General features: G+C 36.5%; 1 protein-coding gene and 1 long non-coding RNA gene across 7 annotated transcripts in view; both read right to left on the minus strand.

The window, feature by feature from the left end:
• Positions 1-11,082: 11,082 nt before the first annotated feature.
• LOC148659251 (uncharacterized) lies at positions 11,083-16,041 on the minus strand. Its single transcript, XR_015940381.1, has 2 exons — positions 12,707-16,041; positions 11,083-12,617 (listed from the first exon to the last, which is right to left on the minus strand). It is a non-coding gene; the product is annotated as an uncharacterized LOC148659251 (long non-coding RNA).
• A 1,072-nt stretch (positions 16,042-17,113) lies between these two features.
• The window catches only part of shf (Src homology 2 domain containing F), a 113,680-nt gene continuing 107,570 nt past the window's right edge, over positions 17,114-23,223 (minus strand). For all 6 annotated transcript variants that reach the window (XM_088641302.1, XM_088641301.1, XM_088641303.1 and 3 more), the window contains one exon: positions 17,114-18,292. In XM_088641302.1, coding sequence (XP_088497428.1) covers positions 18,106-18,292 — 187 coding nt within the window. In that variant the 3' untranslated portion in view covers positions 17,114-18,105. The remainder of the gene's footprint in view (positions 18,293-23,223) is intronic.

The raw sequence follows: 23,223 nt of genomic DNA on the forward strand, positions 1-23,223 counted from the left end.
AACACCTTCGATATATATTTTAGATTGTGGGAAAATAGTTTGTCTCTAATGGCCCTAATATACAGTAGGTGGATGGAGCAGAAACCATTCCAACATGTTATGAACATTGTGATGTGAATATTCTGAATGTTGCCTGATGCTCCATTTAAAATAGGAAAGTGGAGCTACTTTTAAAAGTGGAGAGTCTTCTGTATTTAAAGAGTACTCTTCGTAAAAGTGAAGTTACAGAAAAGACTAAAGTAATTTCCCTGGACAACAGTTAAAAGATGAGTTAAGACATATCCTAAACTATTATATACTGTATATGAGATGAATATAATGCAGGAAATAGATGTTAAAAAAAATAAAAAACAAAGGATATTCTGAAGGCAGCCCTGATTGCTAGAATCTTTGTAGCCAAATAACTGAAGCAGTAATAACTGGAAATGAACTGTCTGAAAAACAAGCCTTGTCTGGTCAAGAAGATCATAATATTTTGCATTCCAAATATGAAATTGCCCTTTTTTGTGTAAGATAATAATATAAATATATTTACTTGACTACTATGCTTCCTAAAATCACCACTTTTAAAAATGGATTAATTACATACAGTAAAAATGGCATATTTATATGTAATATATTGTAGATTCTTGGAACTGGAAGAAAAGCAAGGTACTTCCTACCAAATGCAAGTGTTGGTAATGAATGAATCTCCTCAATTCAAAGAGGGTTCTTGGCTCTTCAGGTAAATTTAGTTTGAGAAGACTTCTTAAAAGAAATTTAAGGTTTCTTGAATCATGAATCTGATAAGATGACTTTTAATTATAATAGTGGATAAAGTGTTGTGAATAATGGTGCACTTGGTTTTTTTTATTTTCAAATGATACCAAACGACAGTGAAGTGTAATATGACACATGGATGTAAAAGAATACTATTAGCTACAATTATAAGTCCTTGGTCACACGTTGTCTCATGGTGACTTTAGTGGACTGCACAATTTGGCAGGTGCCCAGTGGATGCTATTTTAATAAATGGAATTCACTCAATAGCATCTTCATCAAGGTAGTCCGTTTTTTCTTTCCTTTTAAGAAACACATTTTTTTTTTGCTTGAGTCCTAAGATCATGAGACACAGAGCTCGCTGGAATATTGTGATAAGCAACAGGCATGCTCCAGTGGCCTAATGCAAACCTTCATAAAGAGATAAGGCATAATTTAAAATTCCTAATATTTAGAAAATCTATTTTGGAACATTGGACAAGCTGTGTAATTTTAGGAGCCTGAAAATGCAAAGACTAAACAAAGAGAAAACAGGAGAATGCATTTTGCCTAATCATCTAAGCTAACAACTCTAACCAGTGTCCGTGGAGAAAATAATAAGCTGCAAATAAATATTCCTTCACACTGCTTAGCTCTTCTTCCTCTCAGATAGCACTGAGAAATTGTTTTTACACACTTGAGGCTCCTGTAGGGCGTGTAATTATTGTTAAATTGACTGTTTGTTTTGTACTTATGTTGTCAACAAAACTTTCAGTTCAAACATCCTTTGCCCTTTACTGTTTATTGATTATGCATTGCATCCCACCCCTAAAATCAACATGCCATTTTGAAATCTAACTTTCACCATGAAACTGCAAAGAAAGGTATAGAATGCAGAAAAATTCTGTACAGTACAATTCACCTCAAAAAGAGAAAAGACTTCCATATAACAATCGTGTAAGGCACTCAGACTTTCCATTCACTACATCTTTGCCATCACTTCCTTCCAGTCCTTAAATTAATCCTAGATCAAGTTTAACACAGGAGCCTGTACAGTATTTCTGCGGCACAGCAAAGCCCTCTGAGAGAACTGTATCTGTACACCTCTAGCAAAGCTTTAACCTGTATTGTACCACTTGAAATGTTTCTATGGAGACAAGCCTTACATGTAGCTATGGAAACAAGAGTTCAGGTTTCAAGAAAAAAAAAGCATTAGCGAGATAAAGCGGCTGTTTAGATTTGTTTATTTTACTTTTTTTAAAAGGACTTTTAGAGATTGTTTTTTTTCAATATTCATTTCCTGTTTTGAAAAGCAAACAAATCAACTCTGTATGCAATTCAAAATAAGCTGATGGGTGGGACTATACCCCATGCCTGGCATTGTTCTTGTAGGAGAGAATCTGAAGAGGTGGGATTTTCTGTCAGTAGAAAACATGTCCAGTGTGGTCTGTCAATGACAGCACTGATTGTATTTCTGTGCTTGCTGCCTAAGGGTAATATGAGTCAGGCCACTGTTGTTCATGATATAGCCATGATTTACCATTGTAAAACAGGGACCATATACAAAGAAGTTTAGAAGACTCTCTGTATCTGAATATATACAGCATTCAGCACTAATTCGGTACCCATAATGAGCAGTGGGGATTTCATTATTTAATATACCATAGTTATTTTTTTTATTATACTTCTATATTCATGTGCCAACACTAATCCATTTGTAAAAAAAAAAAGCATTTGACTCTGGTTAAATGTCCATTAGCATAAATCAACTGAGATTTTTTTCACTTAAAAGAGTCATGAAATGAAATTTCTAATGCTAAAAAGAAAACCATTAAAATGATATGTGATAAAAAAGACATTTCCAATGTTGCTCACCCCACCTATTTCCCTACCCCTGTTAAATAGGTGGATGCTGCACATTGGTGGTGGTGGAGGGGATCCCCATTACCTGTAAAGCGCTTTGAGTGGAGTGCCCAGAAAAGCGCTATATAAGTGTAAGCCATTATTAATTATTATTAAATAAGAAAATCACAGAAAACAGACTAATGCAAGAAATCACTGTTTTTACTTCTGTATATCTAAATTTTTAAAAAGAAACATCTTGCAAAACAAAAGTACAGACATTTACAATACTATATATGCTTCTTCAATATGCGGAGAAATGCCAGCACTCCTTTATGTAGTCACAGCATCAGGTTTTCAGTGAATGTCACCCACTCAGTTAGAGGTGACCAGCCCTGCCTGGACGCACGAGCAAGCTCCTGGGTTGTCATGGCTGCAGGCAGAGTGGAAAGACCTGAGCAGAGCATCCAGTGAGGGGAGAGGTCACGGGCAGCTGTGGATAGCAGATATCAGAGTTGAGCTGCCTCACGTCTCCCTGAGGCAACTAAACATGGCTGATGCACAATGTCAGGAGGAGTGCACAGGCAAATGGTGCAGAATGCCTCCCAGCTATTTGTTTCCCCAGAACCTTGTCTTTTTGATTGTGAGCTTTTCAGCTGAAGTACTGTACACGGGCATCTTCCCAGCAAGCACCAGTGTGTTCTATCAGTATTAGCATTGCTACTTTCTTCCTGTTAGTATTTTGAGCAGGCAGGTGTTGTGTTTTAGTACTTTCATGGTGTGGACTGCCATTTTCTTCAAAGTATGTCATTTCATTTTCAAGATAAATGTTGGAAAACTGGAAGAGTGAAGATTTAATGTGATATGCCAGTATACAGCCACTTACCTGAGGACCTGCTGGAAGTACCAGTCTTTAATTCTCTACTCCTGGGTTTAACAGCTCTGCTGTTGTAGGAGGCAGTTTGAATTAAAGTGTTTGTAACAGTGAGACTTGCCGTGTTAGCACCCCGATTAAAGACAGCAGATTATTGTGATGGGCAAAATTAATCTGAAAATTGAGCTGCCGACCCAGTCATTACCTTTGTCTGGTCTTTTTCTATCCCGGGCCTAATGGGACACTTAGTCATACAAAGCACGGCTAATCAAGCTGCCAGAATGCTTGAGATTGTAATGGTAGGTTTCAGTTAAAGCTGTATCCTTAATTAACACGTTCACAAAAAAACAGAGACAGTTACATTTTATGATGTGGCTCATGGGCCATTAGCATCAGCAGTGTTACCTGAAATTGGTTCCAGTTTGAAGGGACTGAGCAGAATATAAAATTAGACTTTGACTGACACAACCTTTTAGAGAATATTCAGTGAATGAATTTGCTGCTTTCAAGCAATGTCCTTTTTCTTTCTTTCTTTCTTTCTAGGTCACCTCTGTCAAAAAAGGATATTGTTACCAATCTCCTTTCATATGATTTAACCCTTGGTACATAATCCCTTCACAATAGCTCAAGGTTAATCCTGAGAGTGAATGCTACCAGAGATGAAGACTGGTTACATGAATACAATCTCTCCAGTCCAGATAAAAGATGGCTATTGGATTTTTTTCGTTAAATGTTAAGTCCATGTCAGGTTGCTGTTTTATATTTAACACATGATAGGGGGCCTAAGGGTAAAATCAAAGGTTACATTATCATGAATCCCATTCTTAAACAGAAATGTGCTGAATCAACTCTTTAGCTTGCTAGCTTTGCAACCTGATGCAGTGAAATTTTACCTAGTTGTGCTAGTTATGCTTAATCATCAAAAATTAGATTAGGAACCTCATCACATTATTACTAAAAATAGGGATAACAAAATAGATATTTCTACTAAATTATGTAATTCTTCTGTTTTTTGTTGAATAGTAGGAAGGAATTACATACAGTAGAACATCCATATCTAAAAAGAAAAATCCATCGGGAAATTAAAAAGTGTTACTATTATTACAATATTGTAATTAGGATATAGCAAGATTTATTGATTAAATATTGCTAGGGTATTGTCATATCTGGTCCGGGGGTTTAATATATATTGTCCATCCATTGTCTAACTGCTTTATCCAATACAGGGTTGCAGAAGAGCCTGAGTCTATCTTGGCAAGCAATGGGAACAAGGCAGAATATACCCAGTCCATCGCAGGGCAAAGACAGACACAAACACACACACACACACAGACACCAGGGACGATTTTCGCAGAAGCCATTAACCTACCAGTGTGTTTTTGGACTTGGGTCCCAAAGAGTCCCAAGGAAACCCAAGTGAACATGAGGAGAATGTACTGTACAAACTCCATGCAAATAGCACCCCATGAATTGAACACAGGGCCCCGGCAATGTGAGGCAGCAATGCTAAACACTGTGCTGCCCTAATATATATCACAAGTAATTACATTTTGGAATAAAATGCACACTGTATAAACAACTTTAGATTCTAACTTAAAACAAACAGGCCATCAGTAACCCCAGACTGCAGAGAAAAACAAAATGTTCTCAAGACTAATAACATGTGTAATGATTTAAAATATTCTGAAAGATATACAATCATTTAAGACATCTTAAATGGAGAGATCTTCCAATGTGTATAACGTTGCTTCTTTTTTAAGTGTATTTCAATATTTCTCAAAATGGGATGAGATTTTGAAGACATCTTAAAACAATTTAGAGATATACTGACATACATAAAGATGTTTTTAAATCATTTTTCAAACAAATCTTTGTTTGGAAAATGGAAAACATATTTTCCCAACAATTTTATGAACTAGCGATTTCTCTATGATAATTTGAATCAATACTCAATATGCTTAGAAAACAGCAACCTCAAGTCAAAATCTCACAAATCATTATATAAACCCTCTATTATTTCTGTTAGATTTCTGTTTATATTCTATACAGTAGTAGCACTACATTTCCCCATTGAGAGCCCAGAAGTCTCAAACAGTTAAAGCAATATGTATAGAAAGTCTCTTATTTGTAGGGAGGGCTCTTAATCAAACAAATTAATTTGTTTTATATTACAAAAAAGACCCAAAATAAGGGATACAGCAATACTAATACTACATTAATTTAACAAACATTTTCTTCCACAAACATATCAAGCTTGATAACCAAGATAACTCAGGAAAAGCTAGTATATTCAGTTACAGGGAAGAAAATTACAAGACTATTTTTCACATCATCATCCCTACAGTGAAAGCTCAGTAAAACAATTAATTATACCTAGCCTGGGGCTTGTTATTTTAACAACAAAACAGAAATGACAAAATCCATAATAGTCTAACACCTGAAAATTTAACACCATGAGATTTGTGTTCCACAGTTTGACTCATTCCAATTGCTTTTGATACTTGTAGCTTGTTTTTATTGAGAACACAATTGACTAGAATAATTCTGGTAATTGATGTTCGTAAAGCCTCTTCATAGAATTTATTAGAAGTGCAACTGTTGCAGCTCATTTACCCTAACCCTAACCCTGACCCTGACCCTAACCCTAACCCTAACCCTAACCCTAACCCTAACCCTAACCCTAACCCTAACCCTAACCCTAACCCTAACCCTGACCCTAACCCTGACCCTGACCCTGACCCTGACCCTGACCCTAACCCGCAGCCATGTCACCCTGCAACTCACAACTGGCAACCCACTGAAGCTAAGCAGGTGTGAGCCTGGTCAGTACCTGGATGGGAGACCTCCTGGGAAAAACTAAGGTTGCTGCTGGAAGAGGTGTTAGTGGTGCCAGCAGGGGGCGCTCACCCTGTGGTCCATGTGGGTCCTAATGCCCCAGTATAGTGATGGGGACACTATACTGTAAACAGGTGCCGTCCTTCGGATGAGACGTAAAACCGAGGTCCTGACTCTCTGTGGTCATTAAAAATCCCAGGGCGTTTCTCGAAAAGAGTAGGGGTGTAACCCCGGCGTCCTGGCCAAATTTCCCATTGGCCTTAACCAATCATGGCCTCCTAATAATCCCCATCTATGAATTGGCTTCATTACTCTCTCTGCTCTCCTCCCCACTGATAGCTGATGTGTGGTGAGCGTTCTGGCGCACTATGGCTGCCGTCGCATCATCCAGGTGGATGCTGCACATTGGTGGTGGTGGAGGGGAGACCCCATTACCTGTAAAGCGCTTTGAGTGGAGTGTCCAGAAAAGCGCTATATAAGTGTAAGCAATTATTATTATTATTATTACGTTGTCACATGGTACAAGTCTTTACCACATAAAAAAGATGAGTGGGAAATCATGTTACTTTCTACTGAAGACTTATTATTACCAATTTTTTCCAAATGATAACCATACTGTACTTTAACCAGACAGAAATATAATTTGATTTGTTCACTCCTGTGTAGGAGACAACTTTACCCAACACAGGATGGTTGGGGAGCCGAATGTTAGAATGCATATACTACAGAGGTAACTACAACTGAGCATGTCAAAAATGACATAAAAATGAAACAGTTGCACTTCTTATAAATTATAAACAAATTCAGTTTTGTGTAGTATGTGCATTGACACTTTAGCAAACTGACATTCCATCCATTTTCTAACCACTTTTTCCAATTCAGGGTCACAGGGGAGCCTGTCCCAGCAAGCAACAGACGCAAGGCAGGATAGAGCCTGGACAGGTCAACCGTCCATCACAGGGCAGACACATACACACACCGGTAGAGGGGCCAGTCTACCTAGATACTAATTAACCTACCAGTATGTATTATGACTATAGGGGGAAACTGGAGCACCCAGAGAAAACCCATGAAAAAATGTGGAAATAGCACCCAAGATAGCACTCAAGGTCCAGAATCGAACCCAGGAACCCAGCACTTTGAGGTAGCAGACTAACCATTGTGCCATTGTACTGCCCCTCAAACTAGCAAGACAGAAGTAAATTCATTATTCCTGTTAACATTGGTCTTTAATGGGGGTGAACAACAGGGGGTCTACTGTAAAAGTCACAGATTACTAGAGTGTGTGGCTACTGTTACAAGCCGTACATATGCAATATGTTTTGAACTCAGTGGCAGATGCTGTCTTGTGCTCCTCTGTCCCATTCCTCTCACGTAGCCTGGACAAGCATATACAGAACCTGTTCCTTGAGCCCGGCATGCCATGTCATTCTACCACAACCTAAAAATATTTAATGGTGCTCATTTCTGGAGAAGAGGGTGTTGATGTCACATCACATCCTCAACTTGCAAGAAACCTGTTGTTACACAAGAAACAACAGGACATGCATTAACCTGCTGGAATATTGTCATGTAAGGATGGGCCCACAGGAGAGGTAATAAATGAGATCTCGGGACCTGAGCAATGTAGAGCCAAAATGTCACATCGTCATCAATCACCTGATCCACCCAAGGTGACTTGAGCCAGCCTCAAACATACTTGTGGCACAAAGACATAATAAATAGGTCTTATTGTTTCTTTTCCCATACTTGATTTTCTCCAGGCTTGAAATTCAACAGGTCACCTCATCACCTGTGCCTACTCAGCTGTCTCACTAATGAAGTGATTCAGTGGTTATGCAATAATGTGACCAGAGCACATCACATCTAAAAGATGCCAGAAGCATTTAATATTCATAATACACATACTTTATCTAAATACATGCTAGAATTAAGTTTGATTTTTATACTCGGGATACATTTAAAACCGTGAATTTTGTGGTAAGATTTGCATTCTAGACAGCATTGACTTAAACCTCACATTTGAGAGGCTGGATTGAGACTTGCAAGGAAAAGCATAAGATATTCCTTCAGCTGGGATGAGAAAATAGATTTCGTGTAGGCACAAAATGTCACTTACAAATTCGATTCAACCCAGAAGAGAAAGCTTGAAAGGAGTTGTTTCTTTCACCCTTATGTAGTACCTTTTATTTATAGAGCACAGACACAAGAAGAGGTGAGTCAGTACACTGCCTCTGAAATTGAATAACATAACATCACTTTATTAGCCCTATACAATTTCTTGCATTAGGAATTTGTCTTTTCGCATACCCCAACTTGCTCTCCATGAGACACACAGACAGGGAGAAAAGCCTGGGATCAGAGCGCAGGGTCAGCCATTGTACAGCGCCCCTGGAGCAGCTGGGGTTAACGGCCTTGCTCAGGGGCCCAACAGAGTAGGATTCCTCTGCTGGCTGCGGGATTTGAACCGGCAACCTTCCAGCCACAGGCACAGATCCTTAGCCACAGAACCACTAATGCAAACATTATTCAGATGTGATTTTGAAGCTCAATGGAGTATTACTAACAATCTGACTTTTAAGGAGTATTTTATTCAAGATAATTCTATGCCCAGAATGAATTTAATTTGCTTGATTGTGAAATGATAAAAGACTTTTGTTTTGTGTCGAGTTGGAACTGAAATTTGCTAGTCATGAGAATCATGTAGTCTTGAGATCAGACCACAGGTTAAAAACTGGAATGGTAAATCTTCAGTCTCTTCTGTGTAACATGTTTCAGCCTGACCCCAGGTTACTGTCAAGTTTTCCAAGGGGAAATGAGAGTTAGTCTTGCACTGTTACACCCTGTTTTATCATGCACAACTCCAGGTCAGAATTAAAGTACCTAGTTATATCAAAGCAATTTATGCACCAAGCAGCTTAATAAATGCATGCAGCATTACTGGATTTGCAGTTCATTAGGAATCTTAACAGTATCAAAGCAAACAGAATGTTCTAATTTTAATCCATGCTCAGTTTTTTCTGCTCTAATTGTTTAATTAAGTGTGCTATGAATGGTTCGTTAAAAATGCCATCACTTGGGAGTTGACCAAAGGTTTGCTCATCACTGCAATTAACACATCTCTATGGTACAGCTATTTTTTGTCTGACTAAAAATCTTTAACACTTCATGGTCAGGATTGGTTTTCAACTGAGTAATTTTAACACATTTAATATATGCATGTATCTTTACACCAGACATAAAATGAAGCAGAAGCTAAGCAACTTTATTTAATGATAGACTATCTGCACATTATACGGTGGCATAGGACTTTCACAGTTTTATGATGCATTCATCAGACTATAGTGGACAAACTGCATGAATTCATTGTTGTTGTTCTCATTTTAATATGGCAGGCTAACCTCTGTGCATGTATTTTTATAAACGATCTAAACAGTCTGTGACAGCCACCTGCTGTGAAGCTCGTTTTGTGAAAATAGCAAAGGCAAGGTTAGGTGCCACCAAACTGATGCATATGTCACATGTGCCCTGTGGCACACAGATGCCGACTGTGTTTGAGGGTTTGTGTCCAAGGAAAAGAAAAATAGCTATCGTCTTGAATTATTAACAAGGACAATAAATGATATTAGCTGTACAATGTCATTGACTGCTAACCAGCAAGACCGAGGAAAAATAAGATCCCATCTGGGAAAAAGGATTTTTTTTTCTTCCACCAGGACAGCAGGTACACAAATTCCAATTACACACTAATTCTTAAGTTTAACACACATTTTTAAGTATATGTACTGAGTTCAGAGACTAACTGGAATGGTCCGATAGGTTTCAAGCTGGATTTGAATGTAGCATCCCCAAGGACTACTCTATTAAAAAGGTTTTGTGAAGAAGACAAACCATAGGCACTCCAATGATTCTGGAAACTGAGGAGCAATTTGCTTCTCACAGGGCTGCATATTGAGATGTCCTTGACTTACAGCAGCTGTAACCTTGCACCAAAGTGCTTTAAGTCTTGGTACATACCTGCAACAAATGGCTTACCATGGCAACAGTGATATTTCACACAAAATAATTACAGTACAGTGCATAAATGTTTCTTGCATTAGAGTTTATACAACATCCACTCAGTGACTACACATCAATATCTTGTAAAAAAAGAGTTCCTGTGGTGGGAAAACTCTTTAATGAGGGAATTATTAGTTTTATTCTAAAGAGGCATTATACTTTTGTTATTATCTATTAAACACTGAACAGTATTAATCTAAAGATCATTCTGCAGTTCTTGAGTTGTTTGGATATTCTACATATTGACATGAAAATGTCAGAAACATTAACAAAAATGTCCATCTGTTTATCTAATTTTCACAAAGAAAGCAATGGAAATGTGTAGAGTTTGCTACACACAAAGCCATTGATATGTTCCATAGATTCCTATCATATCCTATCTTTATTTAAAAATAATTTCCCCTGTAATTGGTTTTAATAAGTGTTTATATAAAATTATAATTATATAAAAGTTTTAAACCTAGCAAAATGACGACTTTAAGGACAAATATTGTGCGATTTCTAGATGTCATACAGTACATATTTTATGAATACAGGCTCATAGGACCTACAGTGACATTTAAACCTTATACTAAAAGCTGTTTTTTTCATGTCCATGGCTTGTCATGTGACATAAAAACAATATTGAAAGGGTTAAACTGAGCATAGGCTACAAGACACCATTCAGTAAGTTACACAGGAACAGCTCTTCCAACACAAACCATGGGAGACAAGATGACAAAAGAAATCAAGAATTTTACTTCAGACTCATAAACTCTACTTTATTTCCATACAATAATCATTGCATCTTATGGTCCATGTCCCGTACAATACATTCAGTATATACATTTGGCGAAGAGGGACTGTATGGATATGTTCGATTAGTGCATACATGAAAATGCAATCACACTCACACACCACTCATTCCCAAGTGTGCACCCATCCAGCCATTATGCAACTGCACACTTTTAAACACTCAAAGCTTCTGAAAGTACAATTGTGAATTCACAAGAAAGAATTACAAAAATGCTACTCATTCTGATTTCTAAAGCTCCCCCCCGGTATGTATTTCACCCAGTAAAGTCTGCTAATAAACAGTGAATCTACACCAGGTAAAATCCTGAGAAGTCTGTACTGACCTCTCTTTAGTTTCAATGGCAGTTTAATTCGGGATTGCTTCCTAGAGAGGACAAAAAAGCACACTTTTCTTCCTTTCTGCTGGAAGATATAAATGGGGTCACATAAGCTCATAGCACTGTCCATCAACTATTTGTATTTTCAGATTGTATTTTAAAAATAATTTCCTTAATCTTCACATTGATGTGAAGCATGGTTTGGATGGCATACAAACACATCTGGTTTTCAGGCAACATGGGTGATACAGGAGTAACCGGAAACAAATGACCCAGATTAGTTCACAAAGTGCATTATGTATGATTACATCTAGTGCCTTTCGGGGTATAAAAGATGAACCAATTTTTCATGACCCTATGCAAAATTTCAATAGAAACTGTTTCATCTTTTCTGTCCCAATAATGAAAATAATTTATTATAGGACACAAACATTTCTTGAACTGCATCCTTCATCCTTGCTTATGCAAACTAACTTGTAAAAGTTACTCTTCCACTGACAAATTAATGGATCTGGAGTCTATGTGTAACCAACAGAATGCATGAGGTTTGTAGTGATGTACAGTATATATTGTAGAAAACACAATTAACAAGGATGTCAACTACATGAGAATGTTAACTTAAATAGAGAGCATTTTACTGTTCAAAACATTACCATTTCAGTACCAACAGTTTTTTTTTTACAGTTTGCTGTTCCGTTCGTTCTCCTTCCTCAAGACTCAGACAAGATCGGACCTTGCTACTGACTGCTGTATATAAATCATAAAAAGCACTTCTCTACTGCTAAATTAATTCTAATGTTCCTAAACAAGTCATGACTTTTCTATCACAATGTTTTAACCTATGAACAGCAGGTGAAAATCAGTGGATGTCAAAGACTCCCTTTACCTTTCCATCAGCACAGTCTCATGACTTCACTGTGCCCACAGCCTCTCCATCTGTACTTATTGTCGACTTCACATTTAAAGCAGTTCACATTAAAGCATGTACATTGCACCTCTACAGACGGAGTCAAAAAAGCTTGGACTGATTTAATAATTAAAGCTATTCAGTTTCGTTTTCTACCCTTTTCTACAGGCAAAATGTTACAGCCCTCAATCATAGTGTAACAGGTAACACTTCAAAATGAAAGTAAAGTGAAATCACAAAGCCACTATTTCTTGCATTAGCTTAGAAATTAGGGTATATATATATAAATCTAATGTATTCTTCGTCAAATAGTTGAGATAATCTTCCATATGTCCCAACATACAATTGGCAGATTATATCACTATATGCTGAGACACAATTTTGTGCTGGTATCTGCTTGTATGTAGAGATGCATACAGCGTCTCCAGCACGCATAATTTATACAATTTATGCAAATACTGATTTTCTACATCCAGTCCAATAGCTACATATAAAAGAAATTTCTGTCCACTGCTACAGTAGTGAATACTTTAATCATTTCATACGTTTTCAGGCCCATGTTTATGGCAGTTGCCTATGCTTTAATTATAATTGAAGATAAATCATGTAAAGAATAATAAAACCCAAAGTTTTATGATACTGAATAATATTTTTCCTTGATAAAGGTAACAAATATCTTCATGTAAGGCAGAGAGCGGTAACTGATTGATCTGGATTTGTTTGGATTCAAATTAAACAGTATTGTTGTTTTACAACGTTAATTACCTAAAAAGAGAAATGGTCTTTAACTTACTGGGATTACTCCAGTAAACATCTGACCTTAACAGCTTTCTCCTTTTGGCATTCCAGTGCTGTCCTGTGGAGAACATCTTTCCATTGGCAAGATCTTTTCTACATAGTTAAAGAAAAAGAATAATGTGCAAACTACTGTGTAATGAGCAAATATGCCTTTCCCCAGAAGGCTTTTATTTCTCATTTAAATTGCTTTTCCCATTATTCTTTAACCGCATTATAAATCTTGAAGATCAGCTCAACCAATCACGACCTGAGGAGAGTATTCATTAACTCTGTGGGCTGATGCTTGCTGTGTATAGAAACTTCAGCCTAACTGCAGTCTGATACACATAAGAGAGTTGCAAACCCTTCTTCTTAAAGCCTGTTTCTTGGTACGTCACGGTTTGGTAGGCTTTATCCTTCGGATATCATACAATTATTGTTGCTCTCTGCTTCAGCTGGCTTTGTTATTGCAAACTGGCCTCAATGGCTGCTGATATAAACAACAATTCCTGTCCTTAACACTAAAATGAGCACAGAATTTCTCCTCAAGAATACATTAAAAGGAGCAATGCCATCTGTGTCCTGTAAGTGCAACCAGAGATGCAGACTGCTTTACTTTTCCTTAGAGTAGAAACTATGCCAACACTAAATGAGCACATCTCCAGCTACTGCTACAAGCCAAAAGTTGCATGGGTGTCTCATTACAACTGCCTCACTGGCAATGAGAAGAGTGAGGGGCTTCACCGCCAATCCCCATCACTGAGAGGACTTGAGACAATTTCCTGAACCTAAACGATAAAATATAAGTTAACAGCAGTATTCTGAAACAAGTATAAACTCGATGATTGTACCAGATCAAGCAGTATGATAGGAAATGGGGTTTAAAAACAATCTATTTGCCTCACAGGCTTTGCTTTTTTGTTTCAAGTGGGATTTAAAAAAAAAACATTTAAATATGTGGTGCAGAGAACAGAGATAGTGTCCATTTACACAGTTCCTATGGGGAACAAGGGTATTCTGGTAAATCAGTTTTTTTGCATAATTACTGTTTCACTGCCGATTCCTTGGTCAAATGTGGCCTTTAACTACCCTGAGGCTATACAAGAATTAGGCCATTGAGGCTGTAACTAATCAAGACAAGGCTGGAGTTCTCTTCAAGGGCAGGAAAAATCTGAATCGCACTGCAGTGCAGGGTGTAGTACTGCTTTCCTGTACAGCCCTCTCCAAAGCACAATGACAATGAAAATAAACCCAACACTGCTATTCAGGTTCCAACAACTTGAAACTAATTTCCTGTAAACTTTCTCCATAATTATGTCATTTAAAATGAAAGAAAAAAGTAAGTTATTTCATTAGGCCTTTGTTTGCTCAATTTACTATGCAGAATAAGGATTAACCAAATCCACGTCATACTAAGATTGAGTTGGGCAATAACATTAACAACTACACCTACAGCCCTGTTTATCAGAGCTATTTTAATAGTGTAATTTTGTTTTTTTTAATCATGCGGAGGATTACATATAAAAACAGCATTGTGTAAATTACTGCTAGAAAAAAGTCAATATTTGTAATTCCCTTGTACCTACTGATCCAAAAATGGCTGAATGAGATTGATTTTCTGAGGTAGACATTGCAGGTAAATTTAATTCATCCACTTCAAAGTGGTTCCAATTCAATGGTTTAGAAGTTGATTTTACTCATTTAAAAGGATCTTTACCTAGCTTATCTTTAAAAATGGGGAAGAACTATGAAGGCAACAAATGCATCTTTTTTCAGAAAACAGCTTTTCACTAGTTAAATTCAAGTAGCCGTGGTTAAAATGGTAACGTGTTTTAAAGTGGACTCCTTCACATTTACCTCCTCAGATGGTGACATCATATTAGACATACTTTTTAATGGTCATGTTACCACTTACTATATGGCATGCAATATTAAGTGCACTTTATTCCTTTGAAAATTCATCATGTATTTGTAAGCAAAGAGCTTATTTAAAACATCACCATTCTATCTTTTAGCCTTTAGAATTAATGATTTATGTACACTAGCAATATTTCATGTTCTTTACAAGTATAATTCATGCCAGCAGAAACTTACCCCACCTTTAGCCTTACATTATGTAGTAGCTAAAGTAATTAAAAGAATTTAAGTGTACAAGACTGAATTGTACTCAAAGTAAATTAATCAGGGGATAACTGCTTTAATCCGGCAGATGTGTGTGAATGTTGTATAAATCTATTTAGGAGCATTCGTGTCAAGCAGACTCTTGACAGCTAAAAAACAATATAAAAATGTCCCAGCAGGCAAATATTTCAACTGCAACACTCATTCATAAAACTCTCCAATACTTTTGGCATAAGGGTATCATCTTAAAAATCATTGCTCTATCATCTTTTAAAACGGTGAATTTTAAAAGCCATATTTTTATTTAACAGATTCGTACACACACAAAGTCCAGTAGCATTATTATGAATATTTTTAAAGTTTTGATAACCCCTGAATTATACTCTGTACCACGTAAAAAGCACGGGCTCTCAGAAATTTGAAAGATCACTAATGTCATCACATCTTCTAGAGAAATTGAATACTGTATGCAAATCTGATGAAAGCTGCTTTGAAATGTCGATGTACTTAATTATAAAGAACCTTTTAAAAGGGCAGCATTCCAACATCCTTGTTAACTCACCAAATTTCCAATTCAAATTTAACTACTGAAGGCAAACATAATTCTAAGGACTTTTCACAAAATGTACATGTGTGAAAAATCTTGCTGTAACCACTCACATAAGCAAAAGAAAAATACAAAAATAAATCACATTACGTTTTTAATAATGTAACGTTTATTTATCATACCTGAAACCACTGCTTCAGATTAAATGTAGAAATATTTACCACTAGCCAATGCTCTTGATTTCACAACTAATTTCTTCAGAAAGTGGGATAACTAGCCTCAGAAAATGGTGTAACTTCTTGATTTTTCCGGTAATGTGTGTAGCAGAAAGGGGTGTAACAGACAGATTTGAACAGGAAGAACTTTTTTTGTCATAGACAGCATGGGACTTTCTAATCTAGTTCTGTGCTTTAGAAGTTACATAAACTGTTCAACACAAATATTGAAGACTTCATACAGCCCCAAATTAATCATTAATGAAATGTAACCAAACAAAATAGTGCAGTGGAGCTCCAGGACTGGCTACAGACGATCAGAGGAAGTTCTTGAAATGACCTTCATGTCAACCACAATTTCACTTTACTTCATGTCAACCAAGTTGACATCACTACAACTGTATTGAATCTGCCTTGCAATAAAGTTAAAAGGCACTTTCACTTGTGAATTTAAACCACCGGGAAACATGCACAGTGAAACTTCTTAATACACTAAAAAGCACTTTGTTCAGTTTAAAAGGATGAAAAGAGAAATCAAATCCAATAACTAGCAACCTGGGGTGACTGTGGTTTTGTTTTGGATTTGTAATCCCTAGTTTAGATTCAAATGTCACCAAATAGGTTGCATTTACAGTATGACTAACACTATCGTTGTTATCTGTTCTAATTTTCAAGTTTTGCCCAGAGACAGTTTAGGACTGTATTGCAGAGGGTCCTTACAACTGAGGTACAGCATTTACAGTATATTTATTCAGCTAGTTGCAGAGGAACAGCATTTCCCCAAACAATGAACAATTTCCCCAGATCAAGGACTCTCTACGAGCAAGATTTCAAACATGAAAGAAGCGGTTAAGGAACTCAGACTCTCTCCTGTAACATTTCATGAAAGATGTTACATTATACCTATATTTTAATTTGTTTCTCATTTCTTTACCACTTCCCAAGTCCAAAACTGATGTCCACAACACTGAAGCACTCACAAATAGTGTTCTACTGAAGTAAAACCTGTTCCATGTTTGAAGAAAGGAATAACAAGCTGTTAAAATGAGAAAAAGTTAAAAGCAACTGCAATGGTACATGTCAAACTGAAAAGGGGTCTTAAATTTTTAATTGCAGATGGAGAAAAACAATTGTGAGGAAAAACGAAACATGAATCCAGAAACATTTGTGATATCCTGAGGTCAAATTGTTAACCATATGGTTTGAAATACCATCAAAGTTGTCCATTTAAAATTACCAATGTGTCTCATTAAAGGCTTCGTTCAGTTCCTTTCATTAAATACCACACATTACACTTCAGTGCAAAACAGTTGCTACATCTGTCTTTACTCACTGAGCCAGTGTCAATTAAGTTTATAGTCTCTAATCATTCTGTGTAGAATAAGCATTACCAACAATACAGATTTGCAAGTGTGGTGTGGGTAATTTCCAAAATAAAGGAAGAATTCAGTAAGTTGAGATTTTTATGCACCTCAGCCAAAACCAACCTCCATCAAGCACAAGGTATTCTCAATATAGTTTTCTTTACTATCCCTCTCATTGCAGAACATGTTAATTTAGGAAGGTATTCTAAAGGCCTAAAAGGAATGCATGAGAGACAGATCTTGTTGACACTGCAGTAGGCAAAGGACACTGGATACTTCACCCATCCAATCAGTGAGTACTACCGAATAAACGCATCACTTTCATTAACCAGTAATGAACAACACTACCTGCCTATCTGCTTCTTGTCTGACATTAAGATAGAAAGAAAGTTATTTTATTCACAATTATCATCATGGATATTATTAATAATTTATGCACACACCTCCACGCACACACACCCCATCAATAACAAAAAATGCAAAAATAATACAGGCAACTAAAGAAACTAGTCTGGTTTACTAGTTACCTCTTCACCAGACTGGTGTCTGTTAGTTCCTGCAGATTTTATGATTGGGTGAAGTAATGGGAAACTCCACAGATCCAGACAGTCCCAGGAAAAATGACCTTTTAGTTGTTGAGAGGAAGTGACATTCAGTGGCAGGCTCTATATCTGCTGCCCTCTAGTGGTGGCCCTCTCCTTTGCAGGAACTGCGCTATAGCGTCCTAATCGCCACAGGGTAGAGCAGGGACATGTGCTCAGCCCCCTTGATTGGCAACTTTCGACTTGAGTAGAAGTGAATTATCTCAGGTACACTGTCAAAAGGAGAGCTGTTCTGTCCAAGGATGTACTTGTTCTCTTTGGTTCTTGACAGTTTCATGTGCATGAAGCCCTGGTTACTCCTGTGAAAGAAACACAAAGAAGAGTTGGTAAATTGAGTGAGTCATGGCTTCTTAACACAAACACAATTAAAAACCAGGCCCAAGATTATTTTGTGGCGTTTTACCCAAAGCACAATGAAGCTGCCTGAGATTAAAGTATTTGAGATTCCCAGTGTAGTATCAGTCATACCAGATCAGTATGACTAAATGGAAAAGGTTCTTATATGCATATCTAATTTATTTGGGGGTAATTCATGCTCTATTGGACTACGCATATGCTTTTAATACAGTAGTATCTTTCATGGCCACCTTATTAAAATTTGTTTGTCAAACCACCCATTTGTGGTCAAATCAAGCACTGTTTCTGCAATACAATAAGTATCCAAACATCATTAACTTAGGTTGCTTATTCTACAGCTGACTTGAGAGGATCATATGGAAACAAAGTAGGTCACTGCTATGGTGGGTTGGGAAATAAGATTAAAAATAATTTATATTACTTTAGTACTACTCTGACATGAAATATAAAGAAAAAGCGCAAATTATTGAATATTTTAAGCAGCAGACTACATCATTTATACGATATGTACAACAAAATACTGGGAGTCATATAAAATTATTTGACACCCGAAGAAGGCTCCATAGCCAAAACATTGTGTTTCCTTTCTTCTCTTTTCAGCATGGAATAAACCCATTACTTGTTCCTTAAAATGATTTGCTTCCAAGGTGCATTTATGCCTCACATATATGAGCAAATGCTTATTAGAGTACTTCCTCAGATACATGGTGCAAGTTATCCCCTTAAAATTGAAATATTATAGCAAGTAAACCACACCGAACTACTGAGACCTGTCTAAAATAAGAAATACTGTCACAGGACTGTTTAAACTGCTAATACTAAACCAAGCCCTGACTCTATAAGATAACTAGCTAGTCATAAACATGTAGATGTTTCAGAAGAACAATGTTTTATTATAATAATAATATTAATAATAATAATTGCTGAATTACATACTTGGCAGTTATGCACAAAAGAGACATATAAAAATTAGGCCTACAATGAACAGACAAAATAGACCAGATAGATAGACCCTTTGGTCCCTCTTAACAGTTCCATCTAATGACTTTCATAATTACATTATACACCAGGACTTTATAACATTATTATAATAAGAACAATAATGCTTTAAATGGACAAAGTTTCAGCCTTGAGCAGATTTCACACTAAGGTTGTCCTGGAATCTAATCCAGAAAACATAACACATTGGACTGCACTGTCAGGAAAAAAAAGTAGGCGTTGGGCATCTTTAATGATCCGTAATGATATTTTCACTTATTGCTCATGACTTTTGTGGGACTTGGAACTTGTCCGGAAAGTTCATAAAACAGGAAACAAACCTTTATTAATAACCATTTACAGTATGAATAATAAGCCTTTATGAATAACAATCTGGACATTAAAGCTAAAGAGATTAAAGATTTATGAAAGTAATTAACATCAGAGATTTCTTTTTATAAAAACAAATAAGTCACTCTTCATTGAAAACAAGATTTGTGGAATGTTTTTCAAAGTCCAAAACAGGAATAAATGTCCATTGTGGGAAGAGTACAGAATAATAGATCATTTTCGTCAGTACTATTTAGTGCTGATTTTTCTCACTCACTGATGTCATGTAATGCTCAGCACTCTTGTATGGCTGTTTGTCGCTAAAGCAGAGATGCCAAGTACAATTTTTATCAGAAAAAAACAGTTACCGTAAGCTAGGTTGAATTTTAACGTTACAATAATTCGATGTGATTATTCATTCCTGCCTTTTTTTCTATCCATCCACTTCATTTTTGTAAAATGCGATTTTGCAATTGAGATTTATGTATTTAAAAAGTATGGAGATAAAGGTGCGGTTTCATTAAATGCTTTTTTAACAACTCCACCAATTATATGAAAAAGGACTAATCTGTACATCTCACAATATGAGTACCTTATTCCAGTACAGTCCCCTTCAATTACTTTAAAGATAAATAATCACTAACTTAACCCACTGACTGGACTGTTCACTGGACATAACCAGAACGTTAATAATGTTGTCAATTATCACACTTAATCCACACACAATTCTTGAAGATATAATTAAAGGTAATGCTTGCTACAGTATGCTGCAAAAATTGGTTTAACAGAGTAAAAGCTGCCTAGATCTGCAACAATACCAACATCCCACAAGCATTCCTGCATTTCAAGACACACTGACACAGTTACAATCATCCTATTTCAGAGAAATTAAGGAAAGGGCAGAGTTGCTTATTATTTTCATGATCAAAAAATAATTTACGGAACTGAAACCAATACAGTGTTAATTTCTGAAACAACAAATACATAGATTTCGGAGAGGGAATATGTCACTTAGCGCTGTGCTCATTCTGGAAGCGTATCTGTAGCAGGCACGCTGTCAGTCCCCTGTGATTAACGTTTGGTCTGACAGCTCTGTCCTGCAATGAGAGATAAACCTCAAAGACGGCAGGGCAGCAGTGCTACACAGACCAGCACAAAACAGTTGGGAAGAGAGAGCTGGAAGCTTGGGCAAAGTGCTGATAGTCTGCTGTCAATCTCTTATCATACTCTGTCACATGACTTACTGACTTGCACACAGTAGATACAGTGACTCTCAGCTCATTCTGTACTATATTTGTCATCTCTGATTTCTCCTTTCTTCCAGTTTCATGTCTTTACCATATTTGCTTTTGTGGCTTTTTGTTTTTGCTTAGATTGTTTGGCACAATAAAAGTTCAAGGTTAATTGTGAATGCTTTTAAATCAAAACTATAACACATTTTAACAGAGCTGCATTTCGCAATCAACCATTAAAATAACATCTGATTGAAGGTGTGTCAATGGAACTTTTTAAATTCAAAGAGATTGTTAGGTTGCTACAGTTAAAAAGCCCGTCAACAGAACCATTCTAGCTTTGTCAAAACTACTTATTCGAGACCCAGGGGGCATAATGTTAACACTTGGATGCAGAAAAATGTAATTAGTATGTCATTTCAGATATGTTGCTTTACACCCAAAGTTGATAAAATAGGAGCTGGCAGTGCAGTTGGGAGGATTAAACACAAACTTTGCTACTAGATTAAATGAAATCCTTCTTCCAAATTTACACTCAATTTTATAATCTGTTTTATGAGGATTCTGTAGTAGAAATACTGTGAAATGAAAGGGGTGGGAGCTACTTTTGATTTACAATAACACATTTCAGATACTCACAAAGGTCATGTTATGATATACAACAAGCAACAAAGTGACTATTTTAAACTTTTGATCATGTCCTCTACCTTGTCAATTATATTCTACACTTGAAATTTAAAAAAATTACAATAATGAGAAAAAGACAGTTAGATACTACCAGGAAATACCATGTGAGACTGTAGCCATAGATTTTAAGAGATGAAAGTCCTCAACTTTGCTGTGCTGCCTACACTAATTCACTTCGTATAGCCTTTTTTCTGTTGCTTGCATAATTTAAAATGGCAGTTAATTTAAGGGTGTACAATCTCATTTCCGTTTGTGACCCAAATCTGAGCCCCTGCATATTCTGATATTAAATATGAAATCAAAAGTCTATTAGCTTCCTGCTCTCTCCAATGAACCAGATAAATAGACTTATTCAAATCATTCTTAGCTCATACAACACTTTGATTGGTGACTTTAATTACTGATACTCAACAAATTACAAAACGATAAATGCTAAAAAATTTTATTGTATGTAACTGACAATTTCTTAAGATGTTGTATTTCAAGCCACATCTCATGGTGTTGTGACAAATTGACCATGGACTTTTTAAAGAAATTATGGATAAATGGTGGAGGCACAGATTAGGATAAAACTACTTATTCCTTTGAGCACAGTGTAGTTCATTGCTAAGATGTGAAATGTGTATTTTATTATCCAGACAATACTTAGCTCCAAACTCAGCCACCGGACAAGAAGAAAACCGACAAAATATGTTATTGTAAAGCCAACAGTGACATTGAAAAATTTTCAGAATTCAGATTCTGACATGGGAGTCACTGTTCATACATCAACAAGATCTGTTCCCTACATAAAGCTGGCCTGTACGGGTAAAAATAAGACTTTAATTAAAAAGACTCATACAAGCTATACTGCAGATGTAGCATGAGGTTGTATGGTCAGATTAGACAAATTAAAGTTTTTCATCTAAATGCAGAGCTTTACATCTGGAGAAAGTATAGTACATCACCCAACAGTCAGACCATCTCGACTATAAAGCATAGTACAATAGTAGCATCTTGTTATAGAGATGCTTCTCATCAGCAGGGCATAGGAGGCTTGTCAGGACTGACAGGAAAATGGATGGTGCACAATACAGGCAAATCCTAGAGGAAAACCTGCTTGACTCACTCAAGAATCTAAAACTGGAAAATCACATTTCAGCCTGACAATAACCTAAAGCACAAAACTAAAGCCACAGTGAAGGGGTCTGACGAGAAGAAAGTAAACATCCTTGAGTGGGCTGACTTAAATCAAATAGCAAATGAATGATGTAATTTTTAAATGTCAGCCAGAATGAAATTTCAACAAGCTGAACCAAGAAGAATTAACAAAATTACACCATACCAGTGCACAATCTGGAGACCTCTCCAAAAATACTTACAGTACATCAGTAGGTGCCGCTAAAGGTAGTGACTTAAGAGGCTGAATACTTATGCAATGTGAAATATTCTGATTGCATATCTTCCCAAGTTTTGCTAAAAAAAAATCAACCTCCTTCACACTTACAAGTGTTTGATTGATGTTTTGAATAAACAATGTTAATTTGAGAACAATTATATACATTGCTTGAAATTTATCAAAAAGTAACACTGGAATGAAGTGAATACTTTTGCAAGACACTGCAAACTTTGTCCAAGCCCTACTGAACATTGCAATTGGAATAACT

Source organism: Lepisosteus platostomus, chromosome 7 (assembly GCF_059453375.1).
Source record: "Lepisosteus platostomus isolate fLepPlt1 chromosome 7, fLepPlt1.hap1, whole genome shotgun sequence".
Lineage (NCBI taxonomy): Eukaryota > Metazoa > Chordata > Actinopteri > Semionotiformes > Lepisosteidae > Lepisosteus > Lepisosteus platostomus.